The 27,449-nt window shown below is 42.9% G+C and overlaps 5 protein-coding genes across 7 annotated transcripts; 3 read left to right on the forward strand and 2 right to left on the reverse strand.

Annotated features, from left to right (window-relative positions):
- Positions 1-65: 65 nt before the first annotated feature.
- arpc4l (actin related protein 2/3 complex, subunit 4, like) lies at positions 66-2,065 on the reverse strand. The gene is given in 6 exon segments (NM_001304194.1): positions 66-625; positions 728-898; positions 1,072-1,167; positions 1,299-1,410; positions 1,510-1,628; positions 2,015-2,065. Coding segments are annotated over 6 exon segments (507 nt in total). The 5' UTR covers positions 2,018-2,065; the 3' UTR covers positions 66-619.
- A 344-nt stretch (positions 2,066-2,409) lies between these two features.
- tada3l (transcriptional adaptor 3 (NGG1 homolog, yeast)-like) lies at positions 2,410-7,536 on the forward strand. Of its 2 annotated transcripts, none has more exons than XM_010881830.4 (9): positions 2,410-2,562; positions 3,135-3,368; positions 3,574-3,821; positions 5,434-5,539; positions 5,740-5,872; positions 6,031-6,134; positions 6,274-6,383; positions 6,475-6,666; positions 6,924-7,536. In XM_010881830.4, the coding sequence occupies exons 2-9, from the start codon at positions 3,156-3,158 to the stop codon at positions 7,114-7,116; spliced, it is 1,299 nt and encodes a 432-aa protein (XP_010880132.2). In that variant the 5' UTR covers positions 2,410-2,562; positions 3,135-3,155; the 3' UTR covers positions 7,117-7,536. The 2 variants fall into 2 exon arrangements, with proteins under 2 accessions (XP_010880132.2, XP_010880133.2); XM_010881831.4 differs by lacking the exon at positions 2,410-2,562 and adding an exon at positions 2,681-2,772.
- Positions 7,537-8,903: 1,367 nt separating this feature from the next.
- Positions 8,904-11,805, forward strand: hmces (5-hydroxymethylcytosine binding, ES cell specific). The gene is made up of 7 exons (XM_010881823.3): positions 8,904-9,014; positions 9,304-9,518; positions 9,642-9,785; positions 10,081-10,290; positions 10,474-10,628; positions 10,714-10,906; positions 11,435-11,805. The coding sequence occupies exons 2-7, from the start codon at positions 9,330-9,332 to the stop codon at positions 11,627-11,629; spliced, it is 1,086 nt and encodes a 361-aa protein (XP_010880125.2). The 5' UTR covers positions 8,904-9,014; positions 9,304-9,329; the 3' UTR covers positions 11,630-11,805.
- Positions 11,806-11,952: 147 nt separating this feature from the next.
- Positions 11,953-18,475, reverse strand: rab7a (RAB7a, member RAS oncogene family). Of its 2 annotated transcripts, none has more exons than XM_010881821.3 (6): positions 18,086-18,475; positions 14,994-15,056; positions 14,760-14,886; positions 14,424-14,642; positions 14,179-14,307; positions 11,953-14,029 (listed from the first exon to the last, which is right to left on the reverse strand). In XM_010881821.3, the coding sequence occupies exons 2-6, from the start codon at positions 15,044-15,046 to the stop codon at positions 13,934-13,936; spliced, it is 624 nt and encodes a 207-aa protein (XP_010880123.1). In that variant the 5' UTR covers positions 15,047-15,056; positions 18,086-18,475; the 3' UTR covers positions 11,953-13,933. The 2 variants fall into 2 exon arrangements, with proteins under 2 accessions (XP_010880123.1, XP_010880124.1); XM_010881822.3 differs by lacking the exon at positions 18,086-18,475 and adding an exon at positions 15,287-15,395.
- A 2,052-nt stretch (positions 18,476-20,527) lies between these two features.
- rpn1 (ribophorin I) lies at positions 20,528-26,055 on the forward strand. The gene is made up of 10 exons (XM_010881820.4): positions 20,528-20,897; positions 21,513-21,577; positions 21,791-22,097; positions 22,214-22,423; positions 22,561-22,753; positions 22,840-22,939; positions 23,863-24,001; positions 24,290-24,409; positions 24,537-24,782; positions 24,967-26,055. Exons 1-10 carry the CDS (start codon positions 20,646-20,648, stop codon positions 25,147-25,149), a joined length of 1,815 nt encoding a protein of 604 aa, XP_010880122.1. The 5' UTR covers positions 20,528-20,645; the 3' UTR covers positions 25,150-26,055.
- Positions 26,056-27,449: the final 1,394 nt, after the last annotated feature.

The raw sequence follows: 27,449 nt of genomic DNA on the forward strand, positions 1-27,449 counted from the left end.
TATGAACATAATGTCAGAGGAAAATCCCACAAAAAGGAAAGCAGGGGGAGGGGCACCCAAGTACAAACAAGCTGTCATTTGTTTTATTGATTATTATATCATTTCATACATAGTTTGATGACAGCTGAAATCTGTTGTGTCTTATAATAAAATGTAAACACTCATTGCTCTCCATGATGACTGAACAGGCTACGATGTTTAAAAAAAAAAAAATACAAGAGACAGTACATGAAGACAGAATGTATAAAAATGATATGGCCTGTTACAGTTACCACAGATTCTTAATGTCCTTGTAATGACTGCCAACTAAGTTTGATATTTTAAGGACCCGCCTTGGTTTGGGACAAATGTTCTGCCTCTTAGAAACAATCTAGGAAATATTTCATTATTTACAGTCATCAAGGTTTATAAGCATTGGGAAATACTTGAGACAGCTGGATGCAACACACATCCACACCGGATTGGTCACTTTTCTATGGTCTTCCACACAGATTGGTTGTTCACTTACAGAACGCTTCTACACCCTCTTCCTGCGATCAGACCCTTCAGTCCGCGCCGTCTCATGGATTTACGGTAGCGGCAAAGTTGTGATCGTTGTGAGGGATGAGAGGACAGCAGCTCAGAACTGCAACCACAGAGGAATGGGCAAGCATTAAAACACTGTCTCATGAGCCCCACTGACTCGTCCACATTTCTATAAACAATAGAATCTAGATTGTTGTCTTACATTCTTGAGGAACTCCTCTGCTACGATACGGGCACGGGCATTGACAGAGAGCTTCATCTCGCTGATCTCCTTATCAATCTCCTCCATAAATGTGATAACAAAGTCCACCAGCTTGTGCTTATACATCTGCTCTGTGTGGAAGTTGGTGATAAGGAAACTGATGTCATACTCCTGGATTAAAGGACAGAGATATGGAACACAGGAACACATTAGTAAGTCTCAACATCAGAGAGACCTAACAACACCAGTTGGATTGTTACCTTTGTGTCAATTATTGCTTCTTAACCCTTATAGGGGTTTTTCACCCCTAGTACAAAACTTTGAGATAAATTCTTATTTTTCACCTCAACCGGTTTCCTCCTGAGAATAAAGAAGTTCTCCGCTCTCATCATCATGAAGCGCATGAACTTGTGGCAGAGGATCTTCTCGATCTCATCAGCCTGATGGAGGGAGACAAATGAGAGCACCAGTCTGTTTCTCCATTACACACTTTTAAAATTGACAGATAACATCAAGATATTGGAAGGGTGAAAATGAAAGCAAAAAAACTAAAAGCGGCACATTCTCTGACCTGTTTCACAGCAATGCTGACTCGCACAGAGTTGATGGAACCCTCAATGAGGACCTTCTCTTTGTCATTGCGGCTGATCACCACAGGCTGTAGGAGGAGCTCTTTACTACTCCTGTAATGGAAGAAGAGAGTCGGTCACAAATTAAAACTAATATCAATATGTTGACTGAGATAGCAGGAGATTGGGGGATTAAAACACAGAACAACTCACCGGACCTCCACCTCTGGTTTGTTGTGTCGCTCCACCACCTGGGAGGAGAAGTTCTCTAGACACAAGGCGGCCTGCAGGGTGGCACGCACAGCGTTCAGGTACGGGCGCAGGGTCGCAGTCTGAGGACAACCACAGAAATCTTACAAATGATAACCATCCATCCCCCCAATTTCTGAGTGATTTACAAATACCTTCTCATCTCTGACAGACTCACCCAGCTTGTTACTGCAAAACGTATTTAGGCATTTCACCCATTTATATTGCGAATTCTGTGGTGTTGTCAGAGCTTTCAGCATCTAGCTGTAATGCAATCATAGGAATCTGACAAGTAGCTACTAGTCCAACTGGCTTGCTTTGATCCGTTCTTATTTAGGACGCCTCTTAACGTCCACATGCATCTGTGCAACTATTAAACCACCAGAATACAGTGGACAATATCGTTTAACATGAAAAAAATACAATATAATGGTTATTTCTGATTAAAATAGAGCTTAAATTCACTCACCATTTCTCTGTTCTAGTGGGTTTGGGTTTTGAAGGCGGAAGTTGTTCTGCCACGCCTGCATTCAACCCGATTCAACCTACTCTTCTTCCTCTACATTTTCATAGACGCATCCATTTGGTTTTCTCACTTTCTAGGGGAGTTAAAGAAAATTCGATTTTCGGTCGTGAAGTATTTTTTAGCTGCTTATCATATTACGACCTAATGTATCATTATATTTATAACTGTATATACATTTGTGATGTATATAATATATTGTTCCCTATTATTCATTTTATTTTCCTTACAAGAAATGCACTTCCCGAAATTTGAGATGGTTCTTGCCAAATGTACCATTCTACAATTTGTTTGACACTCTTTTTTCTTCACCTAATTATCAGTAAAATAGATTTTAAAATTACAATTAATTTAGGTCTCTGACAAATATTATGTTATTAAATGTTATTTATGTTAACTAACTTAAATAATTGCATGTTAATGCATTTCCTGAATATTCCTACCCCCCGTTTTCCTTAGATGGCTCAGTCAATAATGGATGCCAGGCTAAAGAGGTAAACATTGTTGTATTAATATTTTAAAACAAACCCTTTTATATTATATGTACGTGGTGCATTTTCTATCTAGGCAACTTCTTGTCGTATACCTTTCTTAACTGCATTTGGGGTTTTAACGGAAATGATGAATGGTCAGGTTAGCTTTGTTCCGACGCACACCGGTCATTGAGCTCAGATGACGACTGCAGTGTGTGCTAAAAAGCTAGGGTAGGTAGCTCTATTATACGTTAGCAAGCAAGCAAGCTAGCTAGCGCTAGTGTTCACAATTATTTCGATGGGATTCACCCACGTTGTTCCCAGTCTTGAACCTATTATGCACTAGGTTAGAAACGTTAATTTTTGTAGTGTGATGGTGCATTGTTGTTTTAAAGATATGAGTGTTACTCTAAATTAATCACACAACATGATGTTCACACCCCCTTCATTTAATCTGCACTGCTTTCAGTACATTTGAAATAAAAACATGCATGTCTGACAGACAAAGAGCTATTTTACTTTGTTTCACGTATAATATCAATCAGTGAATATTTGTATGATCAATGATGCTCTTCATTTATCCTTCTCCACAGACATAGCCCGCTCTAACCATCATGATGAGTGAACTGAAGGACTGCCCGCCGCTAAAGTACTACGACTTCAAGCCAGTAGAGCATGTCAAGCTGTGCCCCCGCTACACTGCAGTGCTTGGGCGTTCAGAGGACGATGGTATTGGTATTGAGGAGCTGGACACACTGCAACTGGAGCTGGAGACTCTCCTGTCCTCCGCTAGCCGGCGTCTCAGAGCTCTTGAAGAACAGAGACAGGTACCCAACTGACATCTTAGATGATTTCACACAACCCTTGTGTACCTTTGGTGCCACCGGATAGTCTAAGGATTTAGTTGTCTCTTTGCTCTACTTTTAGCTGTTGAACATACCTCTGTTATTTTGGATGTGCAATATATTTACCTGCCTTAGTTTATTTCTAAACTAAAAAGGTCTAATACGTGATTGGTCTATTCTTTCTTAGATCCTAACAGACTGGCAGGATAAGAAGGGGGACAAGCGCTTTCTGAAGCTGGGAAAGGACACAGACCTCTCTGCCTCATCACGTCACAAACCTAAAAAGCAGAAACTCGATGGAAAGGGCAGTCATGGGCCTGGGCCTGGTCCTGGACGACCAAAATCAAAAAATGTGCAGCCAAAAGTCCAGGAGTACGAGTTAAGTGAGGATCCTCAGGACATTCCCCGTAATCCTAAGAATGATGCCCCCAACAGGTCAGTGATAACCACATCTGAGTTCTGAGGTCACTGACAAACCACATCTCACAGAGTTCTGAGGTCCCTGACAGACGCAGACAAAAGCTGGTCTGTTTGATTATGTCTGTTTTTCATTAAATAACATGCCTGGTACTTGTAAAATGACTTTTTTATACACTGCTAAAAAAATTAAGGAAATGTGTAATCATCACTATATAACACCAAGTCAATTAAACTTCAGGGATATCAATCTATTCAGTTAGGAAACACAAGTGATTGGGAATCAATGTCACCTGTTTTGGTGCAAATTAAAGTGACAACAGGTGCACTGGAGAGGCAACAGAGGTAACCCCCAAAAAGGGAGAGGTAACCCCCAAAAAGGGAATGGTTTTTCAAGTGGTGGCCACAGACTCACTCTGTTGCCTAACAGGAGCAGCACTGCCAGAGCCCTACAAAATGGCCTCCAGCAGGCAACTGGTGTGCATGTTTCTGACCAAACTGTGGCATGAGGGCCTGATGACCTTTAGTGGGACCTATGCTCACAGCCCAGCACCGTGCAGCTCGATTGGCTTTTGCCTGAGAACACCAGAATTGGCAGGTCCGCCATGGAAACCCTGTTTTCCGCACATGCAAGTGCAGGTTCACACTGAGCATGGACAAACGAGAGAGTCTGGAGACGCCTTGATGAACCTTATGTTGCCTGCAACATCATCCAGGATGACCGGTTTGGCGGTGGGTTTGTGATGGTCTAGGGGGGGCATTTCCTTGGAGGGTTGTACAGACCTCCACGTGCTAGCCAACAATACCCTGAATGCTGTTAGGTACCAGGATTAAATCCTTAGACCCTTCGTCAGACCTTACCCTGGTGAAGTGGGCCCTGGGTTCCTTCTGGTGCAGGACAATGCCCAGCCTCATGTGGCCAGAGTGTAGGCAGTTCCTGGATGACGAAGGCATTGATGCAATTTGACTGGCACTCGCGTTCCCCAGACCTAAATCCCATTTAGAAACTCTGGAACGTTATGTATCGTGCATCCAACGCCGCCAAATAGCACCATAGACTGTCCAGGAGCTCACTGATCCAGGTCTGGGTGGAGATACCCCAGGACACCATCCGCTATCTCATCAGGAGCATGCCCAGACGTTGTCAGGAGTGCATACACACATCAGGCACATGGGGTATACTACTGAGTCACATTATGAGTGGCCATGATGAAATTCAAACAAGTTGGAACAGCTTGTGATTTCAATTGTTTACTTAGATTTTCATCATTACTTAGAGTTTGAATCCAGCCCTCAATCGGTTGGTGGTTTTGGTTTCCATCGACTGTTGTTTCCATCATTTTGTTCTCTACTAATTGCACAATAATTTGTTACAGTAAAGATAATAATTCTACAGTAAAGATTTTGATCTTTAATATATTTCCTTAATTGAGACCTGATGTGGTTTAAGTATTCCCTTATTTTTTTCTGAGCAGTGTACATACCTTAGGTTTTGGAGTGTGTTTATATCTTGTGTTTTGTAGTCTATATGTTGTTATGGTATGGTTGCATCTATTGTGTGTTCTTACCTTGTGTTTTTATATTGTGCATGTAGCCTATGTTTCATATAGAGTATTTGCATCTTTTGCAGATTTTGGGCATCAGTAGAGCCATACTGTGCTGACATTACAAATGAAGAAATTCGGGTTCTGGAAGAACTCCTGAAGCCCCCAGATGATGAGGCTGAATACTACAAGGTACAATATTGAAAGTCTGGAATAGTATCCCTTTGTGTTTTGTTTCATGTTATGCTCATTGCACTATAATAGCTTTCTTACCTACTTGTCAGGTCCCATACATTTTGTCTTATGGTGTGTTGGATTGGTGTGTTTCTCACATCCTAACCATGGAAAGACCATAGCTAGCTTAAAAGCGTTGTATTGATTATATTGTGTAGATTCCGGCCCTGGGAAAACACTACTCTCAGCGATGGGCTCAGGAGGACCTACTGGAGGAGCAGCGGGAAGGAGCGCGAGCCAACGACAAGAAGAAAAGCCTTATGGGACCACTGTCTGAACTTGACGCCAAAGGTGAAGGCAAGCTATGAGATGAGGAGAGTGATCAAATACAGCATGTTTTGAGTGAATACGTCTTCACAAATAGGTCTTCTAGGTGTTCATCTCCCCCTAGCATTTGTGCTGAGGTGATCATGTGTATTCATGATATGAGGGGGCTTTTATTCTGTCAGATGTGGATGCCCTGCTAAAGAAGTCAGAGTCCCAGCACGACCCCCCAGAAGATGGCTGTCCCTTTGGTCCTCTCACACAGCGGCTCCTTCAGGCTCTTGTTGAGGTCACTTATCCATTTAGTGTTGTTTATGCACTAAATCTTAAACAATGCCTATTTTAAACTCATCTCTGCAAATAACTACTTGATTTCAGAAAGTCGTAATTAAGCGGTGTAACTTTAATTATTTGTTTTTGTCTTGCAGGAGAATATCATATCGCCCATGGAAGATTCTCCAATCCCTGACCTATCAGGGAAGGATGGTGGAAACGATGCGGCGGGGACATCACCTCGCAGCCAGGGCAAATCTTTCAGGTAGATATCCTTATCCGCAGCTGATGAGTACCGCAGTCACTGCGTACTTCTACCATTTCCCTCTGACCAGCCCACTGTCCCTCTTTCCTAGTGTTCCTCATACTCGCTCCCTAGAGGCCCGGATCAAGGAGGAGCTGATCGCTCAGGGGCTGCTGGATTCTGAGGAGCGGCCCGGAGCGGGTGGAGACTCGGAGGATGAGGTGCTGGCTGAGCTCCACAAGAGGCAGGCTGAACTGAAAGCCCTGAGTGCCCACAACCGATCCCGAAAGCAGGAGTTACTCCGGTATGAGAACAGGAGAAAAGTGCATGGAAGAAATGTGAAATGAGAGATAAAGGTCCATGAAGGATATGCGCTGACATTCATGATAAGTTGGACTAGTTGAAGGCGTCACATGGCATCCTTCTTCATCTTACATCAATCACTGCATTCTGCGGTAGAATACCAGAACACATGGCAAACTGGTACTTGATTTGAATATTATTAAAAACATGCCTCAGTGTTCATCCTTCTCTCTATCCCTTCCTTCGTTGTCCTCACAGCCTGGCGAAAGAGGAGATGCGGAAGCAGGAATTGCGCCAGAGAGTCCGGGTGTCTGATAATGAGGTCATGGAGGGCTTCCGTCGCATCATGGCTGCAAGACAGAAGAAACGCACACCAACAAAGAAGGAGAAAGATCAAGCATGGAAAGCACTGAAGGAGAGAGACAGCATCCTCAAGCTTTTGGATGGCTAAAGGGGCAGTGGGAGTGAGGAGACATTTTCCAGTCTGACTATGTATACTGTTGTAAGTGTGTCTGTGATCATACACTTCACTCCATAGTAGCCATTAACCTTTTATCACATTTTCTTACTCTATATAACTCTCCATTGGAAATCCTGTGAGTACTTACAATGATGTAGTATTATTTTCATAGTGGTTGAAACTCAATGTAAAAAATGGACGCATGCTTTTATTGTTTAGATTGTATGAATATGATAACTAAACTTGTAACGTAGAGTTTTTATGATTGGAACATCCTTACCCGAAGAGCTCATGAGGATTTAATTTTGTACTTATGTGTACATAACTGCCATTTGTTTTGTAACAGCTATTGTTTTTTTCAACTGGCATTTTCCAAGGTCTGTGTTGATTTGGTTTTTATTTCATTTTCAATGTTATACATTGTATCTATAGAATGAAAATAATGAATGTTTAAATGAATAAATATCACTAAATAGATTGCCATTGCATCTTTGTGCCATTTACTTTGACATAAAACAATGATTTTTATTGCATTATTTTCTAAATAACGACAAAACAGAAACCATGAAAAAAAAATGGAAAAAGAACAGATGTGGTAGAAAAAGTGTACAAGCAACAAGGATAACCGCACCCTGGAGAGGATTGTGAAACAAAACCCATTCAAAAATGTGGGGGAGATTCACAAAGAGTGGACTGCAGCTGGAATCAGTGCTTCAAGAACCACCAAGCACAGACGTATGCAAGACATGGGTTTCAGCTGTCGCATTCCTTGTGTCAAGCCACTCTTGAACAAGACACAGTGCCAGAAGCGTCTCGCCTGGGCTAAAGACAAAAAGGACTGGACTGCTGCTGAGTTATGTTCTCTGATGAAAGTACATTTTGCATTTCCTTTGGAAATCAAGGTCCCAGAGTCTGGAGGAAGAGAGGCACAGAATCCACATTGCTTGAAGTCCAGTGTAAAGTTTCCACAGTCAGTGATGGTTTGGGGTGCCATGTCATCTGCTGGTGTTGGTCCACTGTGTTTTCTGAGGTCCAAGGTCAACGCAGCCGTCTACCAGGAAGTTTTAGAGCACTTCTTGCTTCCTGCTGCTGACCAACTTTATGGAGATGCAGACTTCATTTTCCAACAGGACTTGGCACCTGCACACAGTGCCAAAGCTACCAGTACCTTGTTTAAGGATCATGGTATCCCTGTTCTTAATTGGCCAGCAAACTCACCTGACCTTAACTCTATAGAAAATCTATGGGGTATTGTGAAGAGGAAGATGCCATATGCCAGACCCAACAATGCAGAAGAGCTGAAGGCCACTATCAGAGCAACCTGGGCTCTCATAACACCTGAGCAGTGCCACAAACTGATCGACTCCATGCCACACCGCATTGCTGCAGTAATTCAGGCAAAAGGAGCCCCAACTAAGTATTGAGTGCTGTACATGCTCATACTTTTCATGTTCATACTTTTCAGTTGGCCAACATTTCTAAAAATCCTTTTTTGTATTGGTCTTAAGTAATATTCTAATTTTCAGAGATACTGAATTTGGGATTTTCATTAGTTGTCAGTTATAATCATCACAATTAAATGAAATAAACATTTGAAATATATCGGTCTGTGTGTAATGAATGAATATGATATACAAGTTTCACTTTTTGAATGGAATTACTGAAATAAATCAACTTTTTGATGATATTCTAATTTCATGACCAGCAGATTTCTTTCTCGGAGAGATTTTGAATGAAAAAGGTTACTTGGTGACTGCATATGTTGTCCAGCAGGGGGCTACCCATATTTTGACTTCGCTTTGCATAATGTTTAACGAACTGAATCCGCACTTGTGATTGCTACGCTGTTCTACTGTCCAGTCCCTACTGCAGAGGAAGTTTATAAAACGGTAAACTAACATGTGTTACTGTGTAAATACTAATAGATATTGATGTGGTTCTCCCCTTTTTTTAACCATCAACTAATCCGTAGCTTCCTAGGAAGCTGTGATAAAATAATGTTTCATTATTGTTAGCTAGAAAGCTATGCTAACACACAGCTTCCTTAGTAGAACTATACATGTTACAGCTAGATAACGTTTTAATTAACCCACTGCTTGAGATACCGACAAACGAACTAAACGGTTTCCACGGTATGTATACATAATGCATGCATTTCATGAATGTATGTTGTATCAGACTGCTCTGGGATTACTGGCCTGAAAATGTGCGGGAGGACTGCTTGTACTCTTGCGGCAGATGAAGTCAGCCGTGCTTCTCAGTACAGAACCCGCGGAGGGCAGCGGCGACAGCCCAAGTGGAAAGATGGCGATTCGGATAACTACAGACCTTCCTACAACAAGAGCCCCCAGTCATTGAGCCCAGTGTTATTGTCCCAAAGACATTTTGACAAGGTGAACGTTTGTAAAAACTGAGGCAGATAATCTGACCCTGGTTAGCGGGTGTCATTTGAATTGTCTGGAAGGAGACGTTTCCCTTATTAACTGGAACGTCCCCATCGTACTTCTATCCCTCAGAATTCCCCAGTGGATGTGTGTGTGCTGGCAGCAATGCGTTGGGGTCTGGTGCCTTCCTGGTTCAAGGAGGATGACCCCAACAAAATGCAGTACAGTACCAACAACTGTCGCAGTGAGAGCCTGCTTGAGAAGAAGTCCTACAAGGTGAATGAGTTCACTTAATTTCCACATTTCTCATTATGCAAATGATGGCTTGATTTAATTTGAGTATCATTTTGTGTAACCCAATCAGATCTTAAGACAAAAAATAAATATAAAAAATGGAATGTATTATTCATCATCATTTCTATATTTTTTAAATGATATTTCAGTTTGACTTTTCAGGACTTCTGGGGCCACAGGCAGCTGACTATGTACCTCGCCTAATGGTAGTTACTGGCACTGCTGCATGCATCCTCAAAATTGTCATGAACAAAATGTATGTGCTGTGTGGTTCCAGGATCCGCTGCTGAAAGGACAGCGCTGTGTTATCCTAGCCGATGGCTTTTATGAATGGAGGAGGCAGGAGAAAGACAAGCAGCCCTTCTTCATCTACTTCCCCCAGACCCAAGGACCTGGTCGTTTGAAAACAGAGGACCAGCTTGAGCTGCCCTGTAAGAAAGAGCCGCAGACATGCACTTCTGAGGAAGACAATGTAGACCTCAAGAAGGTGGGCTGAGCTGACACTGCAGAACCATACTGACACACACACAACTGGCTAGGGTCTGTTTCCACTAGTGACCCTAGCCTTCTCAAAAACACTATCACATTTTCTTTTTAGCATTTAATAATATAAGCATTGCTTTATTATTCATCACTCTATGCATGAAGCACATTTGTGTGTCTTGTATAGGAGGACAAAGAAGACAGTGAGTGGACAGGATGGCGGTTGCTGACCATTGCTGGGCTGTTTGACTGCTGGACGCTCCCTAGTGGTGGAGATCCCCTCTACACCTACACAGTTATCACAGTAAAAGCATCCCCTAATCTTCAAGGCATCCATGACCGGTATGGCTTCAGTCTCAAGCATCACTGTTTCTATTTATTAGAGTTTGAGTATGTAGGATTGCCAATGATTGTGCTTGTTATCCAGGATGCCAGCGATTCTGGATGGAGAGGAGGAGGTCAGAAGATGGCTGGATTTTGGTGAGATGAAGTCATTAGATGCCCTTAAACTGCTTCAGTCTAAAAACACACTGACCTTTCACCCGGTCTCTTCATTGGTCAACAACTCTAAAAACAACTCCCCTGAGTGCCTGCAGCCAGTGGATCCTCAGGCTAAGAAGGTACAACTACCCGACGGTCAGACCTTCACGTGTTCAGTTCTTGAATAACTTATGGTTCTAAGGTTTTCGCAGACCAAACAAGTCTACATTTGAAACCTTAAGGGGATTCTGCACCATACCACATTTAACTCAAAGAGGTTCTCTACCATCCATGTACTACATTAAACACTGTAAAGAGGTTCTCTACCATCCATACCACATTTAACATCATAAAGAGATTCTTGAACATTCATACTACATTAAACACTGTAAAGAGATTTTCAACCATCCATACAAAATTTAACACCATAGAGACTTTGTATTGTACCGTACTAGATTCAACATTTAAACAGGTTATATACTATACTGCATTTAACACGTTAACAGGTTCTGTATCATACATTTAACACTGAACAGGTTCTGCACCATACTACATTTAGCACCTTAAACAGGTTCTATACCATCCTCAATTTAACACTGTAAACAGGTTCTATACCAAACTAGATTTTCTTCCCAATCTCATTCATTTATACACCTTTCCTTCCCCAGAAGCCATCAGCCAGCAGTAAAATGATGATGGGCTGGCTGAAGAGCAGCACGCCTTCAAAGAGGAAAGAGCCAGACACTGGGGACCTCAAAGAGGAAAGGCACATGGGAGAGGCCAGGCCTGAGAAACAGCCCAAGAACACAGGTCCTCTCCAACAGTGGCTGCAGGGAGCCGCTAAGAAACCCCAGACCAAATAAGTGGGACAGAAACAATGACTGGCTCTGAAGAGGGAAATAAACTGAACAATGTTGGACATGTTGTCTTTATATTGGTGTGATTGAGGTGGAACAGAGCAAATGGCCTCCAATTGTTTTCAATTCTGTCTGGCGTCAGTTAAAGATAATGTTATTAAACCTTTCACATATTTAGATGATACTTTGTTAGGTGTCAACCTTCACTAGTGAACAATTGACATATTTCTGTACGACTATGCAAATCTACACATTTTAATGTACTTGTCTTCCAACAGGTGAGTGTATGAAACATGGCTTTCTCTTTTCTACTTACAGTAACACAGACAGATTCTTTACCGTTTATTATTGTTATTACTTGAAACCCAAAGACCATTTTCAAACAATGTGGATGAAGTGCATTTATCATTTCATTATTAATACAATGATTAATGCTTCCCATATTTTTTGTAAGGTTTGTTTTCTATCTTGTCCTCTATATGATTTGGACATTGTAATTGAAACTCTAAACACAATATATGAACAGACAGTAAAATATCTGATAGGTTAAAAAAGAAATATCAAGCACTTAAACAATTTGCCAACCTGAGCTATCGGCAGAGACAGGAGCCGTCTTTATCTGCTTTTAACATGTTTCCTTTGTTCAGATCTTGTCTTTTAGCACGATCAGATAACGTGTCTTCACCTCATCTACACATGTCCAAAGATGTGTCCAAAATCCAAATGTGGAGAAGATCCTGACAAAGGCCATATACTAGAACCAGATACATGAACAGGTTAAAGGTTTGCAAATATACAGTCTTGCAACAGTTAAGTGTAAAAAGAAGACAATACCGAGGTACTAGCTAATAGTAATAACTACTAGTAATGAGTCATACCCCAGACAAATCTTTGTCCCCTCCAAAGCAGTCAGCTAGGACATTCTCCCTGATTCTACTCCCTTGTGTCAAGTCTCAAAACGACAAATCTGCTGCCTGCCTATCCTCATTCAGAAACACAATGTTGAGGGAGATGATCGAGCTTGGCAGCAAACTCAAAATTCACACTGCCTCTTTACCCTTCATTTAATTTATTTTGGCTCCAAAATGAGGTGTCTTTAACCCTATTCACACAGATCCAGTATTACTAGAGAACATTGGTGAAGAATGTCTGTATTCTGGTGGACAATTTGGATAGAACAAATTATCCCATCTTTTTCACTCCAATAAATCTGCAGTGATATCAGAAGACGGGAGGTTTTTATACCTTGTGTGAATACATCAACATGCCTTGATAATAACAGGATACACTGAATTAGCTACAAAATGTATATTATCTGTTACCATCACATTCAAATTGAGGAAGTGTGATCATAATCATTATTTTAGCAATCCTCACAAGACATGCTAAATACCTCCAGCCAGCGCATGAGAGCTAAACACTTGTACAATGTTTAAATATTTCTTAGCATGAAAATACCAATACTGGACAAACCCATATTTTAGGGATGGGTGGGGAGTTAATCTGGTCAGCTAGTTGTCCCTACCCCCGTGGAGTTGGCCATCTTGATACATTACATTTCTCTTGTTTCTAAACCCTAAGTAAAAACTGCCAACAAGGCAGATTTGGACAAGATACATGTAGTTTTAAGCTTGTGCACCTAATTACATAACCTGACCTCCCCCAGGGAACACAATCTTGTGCGAATAGGGCTTTAAAACAGTTTGAAAACATCTACATGAAAACAAAGTGCAAAGAAATGTATTGAACAACCCATTTCTATGTTGGACCTAATAGTTCACATCCAAGCCAATGAACACATCTCTTTGGGTAGAACATTACCAACACACTCTTTCACACACTTATATAAATGATTCATTCTGATTCTTCATAACTGGAACTTTGGGAGTGAACTATGTACGTCACCCCTTGAAATGTCATGTAGGTTTTTTTCCTGTAGATTTGGGTGTACATTATGTGTAGTTGGGTCACGCTATGGAAACTGTGGTTATCCTAAAAAGGTCTTTGAGCCATGGGGGATATGTCATGTTATTAAATTCTCTAATAACCGTCTGGGGGTTCTTTGGGCTCGGAGACTCATCTGGACAGTAAATGTGTGATGTGGCAGACAATGGGTGTGAGTGTAACATTTGTGTGTGTGTGTGTGTGTGTAAAGTATACTTTACTAGGAGCGGGATTCTGCTGGCATCTAAGAAGGCCAGTTATAATATTGGGCAGAGGGGAGCACACAGTGGAGTGGGGATCAGGGGTAGACAAGGCAAGACAGGGTAGCAGGGCCGACCGTCGGGCCCCTGGAGGCCTCCTAGGTCCTCAGCAGCTGCAAGCTTCTGCCGACGGCTTGGCCCGTTCATTCCTGTCCAGCTTGATTGGTTCTGGGAACTCGTTGTACAACTCCACCTCTGTCTCCTAATGGAAGAAAAACACCAGATGCTACCCTTTTCTTGTTTTTACTTCCAACATGCATGGACATCAAGACATCAATACTGTAAATGAAAAACCCACACGTGGCATCAGACTCAGCTCCGCTAAGCTCTCCAAGGACCCCCCCTCCCCACCTGTTTAAGAGCGTTGCGTGCGATAGTCTGGAAAGCCTGCTCAACGTTGATGGCCTCTTTGGCGCTGGTCTCGAAGTAGGGTATGTTGTTTTTGCTCTGACACCAGGCCTGCGCCCGTTTGGTCGTCACCTGGCATACAAACACAGGGCAGCTGTCATTCTGGGAATCACCTGAGGTACTCGGGTCTCGACTAATTTACATTTGAGTTGTTTAGCCGACGCTGCTAACGCTACACATTAACACACCTGTCTGTTCTCCAGGTCGATCTTGTTGCCTAGCACGACGAAGGGGAAGTTCTCGGGGTCTCGGGGGCTGGCCTGGATAAGGAACTCATCCCTCCAGCTGTCTAGGGTCTTGAAGGTGTTGGGGGCGGTCACGTCAAACACCAGCACACAGCAGTCAGCCCCACGGTAGAAGGCCACGCCCAGAGACTGGAACCTCTCCTGGCCCGCTGTGTCCCAGATCTGGAACACAGCACAGGGGAGAGGGGTTAATGTTCATGAGTATATCCATCAGCCGGTACTTCACAGCCCTCAGAGTTTGAAATAGGAGAAATGGACTGGATCCCCATTCATCAGTACCTGCATGGTGACAAGCCTGTCGTCTACCATCACTTCTTTCGTCAGGAAATCAGCTCCTATTGTGGCTTTGTACTGGTTACTGAACTTCTTATTCACATACTGGTTCATCAGCGAGGTCTTCCCAACTCTGACAAGACATGTTCATGTCAGTGACTGTTTGATTTGTAAACATATTTCCTGACCTTTTGTATGAACAAAGTGTCCTCTGGCGTGGTAGGTAGACACGACACTCACCCAGAGTCTCCCAGGATGATGACTTTGAGTAACACTTTCTTCCTAGACGTCATCGTGCCACAGCTGAGGAAAGACAAGGGGCACTCAGTTACAGCGGTGGACTGTGACTAAGAATTACCTTCACATGGTCATTCTTGGGCTGTCTTGGCAAACACATTACAACAGCAGCCTGTAACACAGTGTGAGCATGTTGTCTGTTTGCCGTGAAACATCCAGAGATAAAACCAGTGTTTAGTCCCAACAGCCTGATACAGGCAGTATTCCAGTAAGCTTCTACCAACTAACCTACTTACCACCACCAAGGCTTACTCCTGAAAACACCACAACGCTTCCTTTGTGCAAAGGACCACTTCAACTAGCTGCTCTCTCACTAGACATGTGGTCGACAGCTACCGATCCTGTCATGGGAATCAGGAGACACGCCAGCACATGCAGACATTCACCAAGACGCAAACAGACGCATGAAATAGTGGCTACAATAGGTGTTGCTCATGAAACCGCCAGCTTGTCAGATGTGGAACCGCTCCACCCATTACAAGTTGCGATTGGTAATCTGGCAGCGTGTGTTGAAACTATCCCAGGAGAACTGGTTCTAGGAATGGAATCACATTTTGTCCCCTACCAGGGACCGAGCCAAATAAATGGCAGCCTTAGTCTTTAAACTCGGCCAACCATGTGTTAGTCTAATTTCACTAGCGCAGGACCCAGGTTTGGGATGGGAATGAAGGCTGACCCTATGGCTGAACCAGAGATGTGGCACTGTATGAAGGATGGCGGGGATGTAATGCCATGGTCATCGTCAACAAACACATTGGGAATTCACTTCAGTAACATGATGCCAAACATGCAATGAGAAAGGGCCTTGTTGTTGCTGAAGTACACTGTAACAGGATCCTATCAAACGTTATGATGGTTTAAAAATAGTGTTACTTACAACATCAAGCATGACTGTGTTGCAAGTTTCCCCCTTTTTTCTCTACAGCAAAAGACATCAGCATGAAACGTTTGAAAGCTTTTAAATTAATGACCGGACATTACTTAAAAAAGGGTTAATGTGTCAAAAGTACTTTTTTCATGGATTTAATAAACATACATTTGGTTCTAAAACTGAGTGAGCAGTATCTCCAAACCAAAACATGTGAAATACATGAAAGAAAGCATATTTGTTTGCACCTCTGTCACTAGTAAATATGGAGATAGATTTCTATCAAAATGATGTAAACTTGTAAGTAGCGAGTCACAAATGCGTAATGCAACTGTCAAATAAAAATCACACTGACAAAAAATATATACATATTGTTTCACAAACATATATAAAAATGATTGATAATCATTATAATGGCATAAATAAAGGCTAGCAGAAGGAAATGAGCCAATGAGGGTCCAGAAACATTAGCAAATAGGCTTCATGATCCCATTGACTAAAGTACACAACAAGGCGAGCTCTCAAATGCATTCACATTTTTGGAGTTCTCTTGCACAAGCAGTTTCCTCCGTGTCTAATACTACATCATACAGAATAGTAGCCATAGGTTGCACCTTCATGAGTGTCAACATCCACTACCTCTGTTCTGATTTCCATAAAGGGTAACAGAAGGCAAAGGAGCCTCCACCGGACTGATAGAAGGACCAATCAGTTTACATTACGCTGAACTTTATTAAGTACAACGTTTTCACAAAATATACAAACAATATAAAACAGCACAGCAAAACATTAGTCAAGTAAAACCCACTGATTTCAGTTGAACGGACAGACAAAAAAGCTAAAGGAGTACTTTCCACAATTTCCACAGAAAATATGACCAAACACATTTACATAAACAGCAAATGTTTTAAGTTTTGTAACTGAATGATTGTAAAATACCCCTGTTTTGTGTGTGGCCATGTTTCCTCTAAATGCTTAAATATCTACTCTGGATTTTTTAATCCAGAGTAACATCACTGGTCCTAGATCTGTACTATAAATAAATGCAATAAGCCTTAACCTATTCCCTATTTTTTAGGATGAAAAAGGTTTGAAATGTTCATGCCATGTATATAGCTAGGTGAAATTAAACTAGTTCCTCAATGCTGGTAAATTTCATCACAGGACGTGCAGCCAGGAACACTGAAATGGGATTTAGACCTAGGTTAGTGATTAATGAAACATGATGCATTATCGTGCCAAAAGCATGGCAAAAATGGGCAGAACCTCAGTCTGAAACAAAACCACGCAACTCTTGGATTTCTAACATTAAAAGGTGAGTTAGAAAATGTAGTTATTAGGTAGACTCCAATCCGAACCCACGACATTCGTGAGAGGCGGGTCACATGGTTCTCTCTGTTAGAAAGCAACACCAATGACAAGTCGTTTTCAGGGCCATCGTTAGCTCTAATGGGACATTTAAAACGAACGAAAAACTTAGAAATGCACGTTGGCCTGCGAATTCAGTGTTTTCGTTAGACATAAGAAGTGAAGGATAAAACAAAAGCTGATTTGGATTTTTTTTTACCATTCTCTTATTTGGAATTCCAAATAGAAAACTTGGGGATCATCCTATGTAGTGCAGTAATTATCCGACATCAGTGATAGGTAGGATATTCCGGAGTTCCTAGTTGTTTTGAACGCTGGCATTTAACCAAACAGATTAGTTCGACTGACTAGCTAGCATTAAGTTATAATTACTGTAGTTACCTAGACTGTCAATCTTATTAGCTAGCGTGTTAACTTTAACCTAAACAAGTTAGCTAAGAATCTGACTTGTACCATTGCATTAGCTTTTGTAGGTTACGGTAACGCACTTCAAGTACGTTAGCAATTAGCTTGCTAGATACGTCAACGTCATGATTTTAGCACAGTACTAAGTTTACCTTTAGTTAGTAGTTATGGTTCAAGACATGTAGCTTACTGACTAATTAACAATCAAAACATAGTAGAGTCTGCTCTACTATAATACTGGTGTGTACAGCAGGTCTGCTTGTTGCCCAACGCCCACTGCGGGGAAAAACGACTATTGCTAGTTACGTTTGCTAGCTACTGGCTGAGTGGCTGGTCAACATAAAACACCTAATACAACATTAGTGCCTAAAATAATGCTGGCTACACATCTTACCTTGATCAAGCCAAAACAGGAGATGGTATATTTAAGAATGTCAACAGGGGCCTCACGTCTTGCTTGGTGAAAAACAGATAAAATGTTGCCTGCCCCCTCCACCGACAACCAAGCTGGATAGCTAGCCGCTTGCTAACGTCGTTACGCCGCAGAGACCGAAGACTGGCTCGTTTTTTGGGGTAGTTGAAGTCAGAACGCACGTCTCTTTAATTTCACGAAATCTTCTTTCAGTACCTATAGCTAGCCACAGGTGCTTAAAAAGAAAGGCAAATGTTAAGCAACAGCAATCACTGGTTGTTTACTTCAATTGGGCCAAATATTCGCCTTTCTTTTTCTATATCTTGTCACTTCCTCCCAAACAACCTCTGTGTCGCGAACTTTGACGTCATCACATGTGTTGAGAAGACACGCCCAAAACCCTGCCACTGATGGTGCTGGTATCCTTTCATCACTAACATTTTCACAAAGCAGGGTCGTAGATTTTTTTTTAGGGGGGGGGGCACCTGTGACGTATGTATATGTAAAGAGAGAACAACATGACACTCACGAGCTAATCCTGGACGTTACTCAGGCGGGGCGGCTAGGAGGTTATATCCCTCTGGAAAGATTTGTAAGTCTTGGTAACCATTGACCCCCCCCCCCCCCAAATATACAACACAAACCTACTCCTTTGGCTTAAGAGTCAAGAGCTGCCTTGGCAGTCAGCAAGTTGTTAACATTTTCATATAACGCTGGCTACAGTGTGATGAAGGCATCTCCCAAGAGATCTGGATCTGGTTCTAACACCATTTTAGCTCTGTGTTAGGCAATTGTTGAAAATTAGCAGCTCTTTGTATCAAGATTTCTTATGCATTGTCTGCCTTCTAAAGAGAAGGGAAGGTTGCTTGCTTGCTTTTCTGCTCCCAGGCAAGCAGAACAGCAAACATCCAGCAGCATCCATCCCACTGCTGAGAGCATCTGTCACAATTCTGATGCCTCCAAGACTACCTTGGTAAAGTATGATTGTTCGGTCCCTGGATTTGGAGAACAGATGCTTCTGCAAGTGTTATTGGAGGGCCAGTAGAGGCATTAAAAGCTATCCAGATCAAACCCGGATGCACCAGTGAAGGGGACATTGTTATACTTAGGGTGCTGTCTTTGGGACTTTGGATGGACGTCCTGACTTTGTGGTCACTAAAGATCACTTATCGTAAGAGTAGGGTATTAATCCTGGCGGCCAACATTTCCAATCTGCCCCCCCCCCCCTCCATCATCATCATCAATAATGTAAGCTGCTCTGGATGAAATGTACATGTAAATTCATCATCTGCCAAAATGTCTGGAATTTTATGGCACAATATTGTGCTCTGCTTTATCCCCAGGAGTTCCAGCCAGTTCTTTCATGTGGTTGTAGTAATCACATATTTATTTTACCTAAGATGTTGACACAAATCTAGGTTTTACATTAAGATTTCTGGCATCTGTCAAGTATGTTTTGCAAGTGTTCCTGAAAACTTCTCTAATGGGGAATGGAAATAACAACTGCCCAGCTTCTTGCACCAGTGCAAATATTTACCCGCCACAACATATCTCTATAGAAATGGCTTTGTTTCTAAGCAGCAGTACAGGAAGATTTTCTATAGACACAACAGTGAAGTAACTGTTTATTGGGAATCAATTAAGAGGGTTTGCAAAGCCATTTCCAAACTATTTGAAGTACATCACTTCACTGTCTAACAGATTGTCTACAAATCGAGAAAATTCCAGACCTACAAAAGTGTACATGGGACAGGGCGTCCCACCCAATTCAGCTGAAGAGCTGACACAAAGATGCTTTAAGATGTATCTAAGAACCCCAGGGTAACATTAAGGGATCTACAGGCCTCCCTTGCCACAATTAATGTCGAACCACGTTAGTCAACAGTAAGAAAGAGACTGCACAAATTTGGCCTACATGTGAGGTAAGGAAAGGAGAAGCCTCTGCTCTCAAAAAATAAAAAAGAATCAAGATACCACTCAAGTGGGGAAGTGAAGATTACACACCGATATATCCAAATATGTAAAAAAAAAAAAAAAAAAGACACATATCAGTGGGCTGTACATACCTGTTATTGTTATTATATAATTCATTATTTTATTTTTCTGTATGTATTTTAACTATATCCACTGGCACTGTACTAATTTATTATGTTTTTAAACAATGCTATTATATACTTGTGATGTGCTATTTGTAATGATAAACTACAAAAATGAACTTTAATATGGTCCATGTTATTATGAACTTGTTTTGTTAGTAAAGAAAAGAAACTTCAAATGCTTCAGAATTTTACATCCGGTAGGCCACCTGACTCGTACTTTATCTTTAGCAGAAACATTACCGTAATGGCTCCCTCTGCTGTATTGTATTGGGAACAGCACCTTGGTACTAGTTTACGCCATTACGTTAGTACGTAAGGAATGAATGACGCGTCATCCTTTCGGCTGCGGCTTCGAATCGATTCTAGAGAGCTGTGCGCGGCCTTTCTTTGCTGCTTTTGTTTCAGCCCAACAATTACCCAAACTATCTGCTGTTTAATTCGTTATGATGGCGGGAAATAAACTCTCCGTCAAACTCCCGACTTTTCTGCTCCTTATCACTGGACTGTGTTATCAAGTTGCTGCTGACGACGGGCTGGTGAACGAGGAGGTTAAACGAACCGTGGACCTGAGCACGCATCTTGCTAAGATTACAGCAGAGATACTTCTGTCAAACCAGGGAGATTCTGCCGTGCATAGCTTTATATTAGCAGTAGAGTCTGACCTGGCCCCCCACCTCGCGTACATCGGAGCATCAGTAAGTGATATCGGAATGTACTGGATGTAAACCAAACAATTTAACATTAGCTTGAATGCTAGCTATGGTATCAACTCAGCTAGCATGCAAATTATGTTTTTACTACTGCATCATCCAGTCAGTGTACTGTAGCTACATGCTACTTAACAAATGTCTGATATTGTTAAATAGCATATCAAGTTAACTAGAAGGGCTTTAACAAAGAACGTTTTTTTGTAAGTGCATTATGTGATCCTAGCGTTGAACCGTTTGAATGGGCTTGCGAGTGTATTTCCGCAGCACAACTCGCTCTATCTCTGTGGCCGAATGACACGTATGCGCTGAGGGGAACTACTTCCGTGTTTGACAACGAATTTTGTGTGCATTATTTTGAATTACCTAGGGTCTCTATGTCACAACGTCACTAACAGCACTCCATTATCTGACCATGGTGTAATTGTATATTTGTTTTTTTGTGTGTGATAGCAGTGATTGCACATCGTCCATTGATGCATAGAATGAACACTCGCATTCTGCACAATCAATCCTGCCTGTAATGAACAAATGTACAGTTGAAGTAATAAAAGCTGAAGTGCAGCGTCATGAATATGTAAACACATTTCTTGCCATCGCCAGGTAAAGGGTGATGAAGAGGAGGATGGTATGCTTGAGCTCAAGCAGACAGCAATCCAAGGTCAAAGGTGAGAGGGCTGTATAAACCGTAACCATTGTCTTCTACTAGGATTACAGTGTTAAGTTTGTATATTTGCTCACTTTCACCATGTTAAACAACAATTTTACTAGTCGTTCATCAATTCGTTATTAGGTGTCTCTCCCTCCTTGATATCCACCTTAAATGTGTTTATTGGTTGGTGTCCACTGGCCTGACCCCTGTACTTTCCACCGTCTTACAGTGGGGAGTTCTACAAGGTGCAGTTGCCATCCAGCCTGGGCGCGGGCGCTAAGCTGCGGGTGAAGGTGGAGACCGTGTTCAGCCATGTCTTGAGGCCCTTCCCCACCCACATCACCCAGGCGGAGCGTCAGCTGGTGGTGTTCCAGGGGAACCACTATTTGTTCTCTCCCTACCCCACCCGCAGCCAGACAACCCGCGTCCGCCTCGCCTCTAAGACCGTGGAGACCTACACCAAGTTGGGCAACCCCAGCAAGAGCGATGACGCCATAGAGTACGGCCCCTTCCGCGACGTGGCCCCCTTCAGTGAGGTAAGGCGTCTCTGACTGGACTTCGGATGCATTGGGTGGTGGCAGATGTAGTCTGGGTGGATTCGTTTTTTCCGAAGGGACTGGAGTAATGGGATTCTTTTTGGTTGTTTTCTTAGGACACCATGAAAGTCCACTATGAGAACAACACCCCCTTCCTCACCATCAGCAGCATCACGCGTACCATTGAAGTCTCTCATTGGGGCAACATCGCTGTGGAAGAGACCATTGACTTGAGGCACACCGGGGCATTTCTGAAAGGGCCTTTCTCCCGTTATGACTATCAGCGCCAGTCTGACAGCGGCATATCCTCTGTGAAGTCCTTCAAGGTGTGCTCAGATTAAAGACGTCTTCATTGCCATGGTCGTCTGTGCACTTGCCAGTCCTGTTCTCATAGGTGATTTGTGTAAAAACGACGTCTGTAATAACAACATCTCTGTAATAACTATGTCGCTTTCCCCAAAAGACCATCCTTCCTGCCTCAGCTCAGGATGTGTATTATCGGGATGAGATCGGCAACATCTCCACCTCCCACCTCCAGGTGCTGGAGGACTCTGTGGAGGTTGAGGTGAGGCCCCGCTTCCCGCTGTTTGGCGGCTGGAAGACCCACTACATTATTGGCTACAATCTGCCCAGCTACGAGTATCTCTACACCCTGGGTGAGCGTTCTCAATGACACTTATTGCAGGAACGACCCCACAGAAAATGGGAATGTTATGCTCATTGTTGAATGACTGCTTCTCAGGTGATCAGTACGCTCTGAAGATGAGGTTGGTTGACCATGTGTATGACGACCAGGTCATCGACTCGCTCACCGTGAAACTCATACTGCCAGAAGGTGCCAGGTGAGCTTGTGCAAGGCGGTTTTGACGGTTTGTGTGCTAGAGCAGACCCCATTTAGTCCACTGGTTGACTCTGATATCCTGTTGGATGACCCATATGTATTTTTTTTAATTTTTTTTAAGTTGATCAGTTGAAATGATAGGGGTCTGATTCAGGCCTGTATCTGTGGACCTATTCATTGCTGAGGTTCGGGCACAGTCTGTCATTCAAGGCCAGTGGCTCTTAAGATGGGGATGTCTTGTTGACTGGTCACTCATGAGTGGGTTTCTGAATTGATGAATACAAATGTAATGCCTAATTAAATAGGCTACCTATAGCTTTAATAAGCTGCCTTTCCATAATGTCTTGCCTGCTCACAGACAGACCTTTATTAGAACAGTAATTGGCTGTAGTTTAAAATGTCAGTGTCATATGTGTATAGAAATCTCATGGCCTTACATTTAGACAAATAATTCCGTAATAATATGAATTTTACAATGTTCGCAAGGAAGGAAGGGGTGCATTCAAACGGATGGTGTGTAGTGCAGAAATGCCTTTATTTCCTTCTGATGCTGCAGACCGCTTCTGTGTTGCTGCTCGTTTTGAACTTCAGAGTATTTAAATGTCTGGTGTTTGAGCAGCAATTTCATGTGACAAATGGCAACTCCAGAAGCATTGTCAGAAACTGATATATTTTATCATTCTGTGCACTTTTAAAGCATTTGACAAGCTCTGTGCATATAGTTGATCTTATTTAATTAAAAACTCAAGTGTGTCTTTCATAGACAAATGCATGTTTACATTGTATTTTCTTTTAATAATCGGTGGGTTGAAAAGACTGTGAACTGTGGTTGGACTAAATGTGGCCTTGGCCAGGGACAGCCTTGTTGTGTACAGGCTTTTGTAGATGGACAGATATGTGGTTTGATTCCAACTCTCCTGTCAGGAACATCCACGTGGAGACGCCCTACCCCATTGACCGCGTCCCGGACCAGCTACACTACACCTACCTGGACACCTTCGGCAGGCCTGTGTTGGTGGCCTCCAAGACCAACCTGGTTGAGCAGCACATCCAGGACATAGTGGTGAGCTCCTGGTGGAGGAGGGAACTCCAGGGGGGGGAACTACTGTGATATTACCAGGACAGGATTGTTCAAAGCCATCGATTCGGGGGAGCAACCCGGAGGGGGATATAGAAACGTTTACTTCAGATTTTAGTTTTTATTATCCACCTAGTTAACAGTACCTGGTAAAAAGTCTGACTGGCCGGTAGATTTTCAGTCTTCCTGCCACCGTGGCTGGTACACCAACAGGTATGTTTTAGGACCTGATTAAGCTGAGTCACTGATGGTGAATTTCTGTGGCGTCCCCAGGTGCATTATACCTTCAATAAGATACTGATGCTCCAGGAGCCTCTGCTGGTGGTGGGGGCCTTCTACATCCTCTTCTTCACCGTCATCATCTACGTGCGCCTGGACTTCTCTATTACCAAGGTAGACCGTCCGAAACGCCTCCTCCTCATAACAGGGAGAACTTTACTCTCCTGATGTTCCTCCTGTCTGTTTTCATCCAACGCTTTTGGTGGTTGTGTGCTCCGGTTGTCTCCCGTTCCCCTGTCAGGACCCAGCGGCCGAGGTGCGTATGAAGGTGGCGTCCATCACAGAGCAGGTCCTGACCCTGGTCAACAAGCGTCTGGGGCTGTACCGTCACATGGATGAGGTGGTGAATCGCTACAAGCAGTCCCGAGACGCCGGGGCCCTGAACAGCGGCCGGAAGACCCTGGAGGCTGACCACCGAACCCTGACCAATGACATCAGCTCTCTGCAGGCCCGCCTCAAAGCAGAGGGCTCTGATCTGGCTGATAAGGTGTGTGTGTTCAATTGACTGTGTTGAGCAGTATTGAGCTGATATTAAGATTTAGGATATCTGTTTCTCATAAATGCATCCGTAAACCTATAGGGGAATATTTGAGACTTAAGTGTGCTGTCCGACTCATTAGTATTTGTTCCCATCTGTGTGCTGAGCCTCTCTGTCTCCAATGTGCGGTCAGGTGGGGGAGGTGCAGAAGCTGGACGGCCAGGTGAAGGAGCTGGTGTGCCGTTCCTGTCAGGAGGCTGAGCGCTTGGTGGCCGGCAAGGTGAAGAAGGAGGCCTACATCGAGAACGAGAAGAACCTCGCAAGCAAGAGACTGGATCTGGTGACCCGCATTGACAGCCTGCTGGACACCCTGTAGACACCACACTACACGTGTTTGGCTGTACTCACACACACACACACACACACACACACACACACACACACAGGTGCTGCTTGAGTTACACATCCGTTGAACTGCTATTGCAATCATTTAAATAAATAAAATAAATGTCAACATTTGTACAGGCGTACATGCCTGGCTGTCTGTCCGCCTTCTGAGACCCACGCACTCATTTAAAGTCACCTGTAGGTGTTTGCCTGTGCCATGGTGCCTCGCTAAGTAACACCACGGCATCTCATTTAACACCGCAGGGAATGCTTGTGCCACGTCTCACGAGGCAGTGTCCCAGCGTTCAACTGTGGAACTGCTCTGTCGCTCAGAGTAAATGCAGCATTGTGTAGAAATTTACAATACTTTTTTTGTATCGTTTTGTTCATTTCTCTCTTTTTTTTTTTTAAATGATTGTCGGAAATACATTTTCCCTTACGGATGTTTGAGTTACTGTCAGTCGTCTTGTACATGGCCGATGTCTGTGTTCTTCCAACTCGTGCCCTCTAAACATTGCAGTAGTCATCAGTGCCACTGTCTCAAATGAGGGGACCGTTGTGAGTCAAACATCCACTGAATGTCATCTTTGCACTTACGAACTACAGTTGCTACTTCCCACTAGCCATTACATGTGTGTATTTGAACAAAAAACAGATCTACTTGTGTGTGGACAGAAAAGGGTTGTTCTCTTCATGTTAATTTTCTCATTGTCCCTTTGTAATATTTTCTAACATTTGTAATATTTCTCTTTTTGTAAATTACATTTTCTTTCATAGGAGCTTAGCGAATGCATGAGATTAGGCCATCTGTGTGGGGAAGAGTATGGGGCAATTGAAGATATTGAGTGATAACATGGAAAAAATGAACCAAATTTAAAATAAAAAATAAAAAGCATGAAGAGCCTTTTTCCTTTTTGCCCAATACAACGATAGTTGAAAGATTATTTGAAACTTCAGGGAAGTAACTATTTTCCACCACCTGGGGGCTCCTGGTTCTAGATATTTCACCACTCAAGATGTTTTTTTGACTTCAGATTGAGAGAGATTAGTCTGTTTGCACAATTCTTTTTATTTCAGTAGACAAGTAATTACAATACTCATACTGGTATAATGTGATCTATGTAGCTGTAGCTGTAGCTTTCTGATTCTCTACAAATGTATTGGTTCCAAAAATTCCAAAACATGAAGAACAGACTTTATGTAACACCTACATTGTTGCTCATCTATCAGTCAATGAATAAGTTGGTCAGTAGAATTCTCCAATAGGTTGAATGACATCACATAGAACATCTCTGATTATATCAGCCTTCTCTCTCCACACTCCTCACAGGGAATTTCCAACACAATTAGTGTGCTGAATGACCACACCTAGCAATACAGACTGCTATGGGGTGGCGCTCACTATGAGACCTGCTTCTTCCGAATGAGAGTAGAGGACAAACTGACCACAGGTCATTCTGGGGTCACTGCTTTCCCTGTACAGTCCTGAGAGTTTGCGCCAGGTCACTTCCTGTGCCACAATAACGCAACCTATTCTTGTCACCGTGATAACATTAACATATTGTATGTGCCATACAATAATCATTCTGAAAATATGCACTGGAGGAAGGCAAAGACAATGTCTGTTAGCACTGATGTTTTCTGTGGCGCTACAAGGCTCTACAATGGCATTTTCGTTTGTGTGTTTGTGCTTCTGTTGATATTTGGAGTTGCAGGATGGGGAGACTACCTCAGCCTCTCATTCTCACCAACATACTATGCCACAGACATACTGTAGGGGGCATGGTCTAACATACAACAGACCGACTGTAGGGGGCATGGTCTAACATACTGTAGACACTGTAGTGGGTATGGTCTAACATACAACAGACAGACTGTAGGGGGCATGGTCTAACTTACTGTAGACAGACTGGGGCATGGTCTAACATACTATAGACAGACTGTAGGGGGCATGGTCTAACATACTGTGGACAAATTGCCTGGGGCATGGTCTACCATACTGTATACAGACTGTAGGGGGCATGGTCTACACCACACTGTAGACAGACTGTAGGGGGCATGGTCTACACCACACTGTAGACAGACTGTAGGGGGCATGGTCTACACCACACTGTAGACAGACTGTAGGGGGCATGGTCTGCCATACTGTATACAGACTGTAGGGGGCATTGTCTATACCAAACTGTAGACAGACTAGTGGGCATGGTCTACCATACTGCAGACAGACTGTAGTGGGCATGGTCTATACCATACTGTAGACAGACTGTAGTGGGCATGGTCTATACCATA

This window comes from Esox lucius, chromosome 17 (genome assembly GCF_011004845.1).
Source record: "Esox lucius isolate fEsoLuc1 chromosome 17, fEsoLuc1.pri, whole genome shotgun sequence".
In the NCBI taxonomy this organism is placed as follows: domain Eukaryota; kingdom Metazoa; phylum Chordata; class Actinopteri; order Esociformes; family Esocidae; genus Esox; species Esox lucius.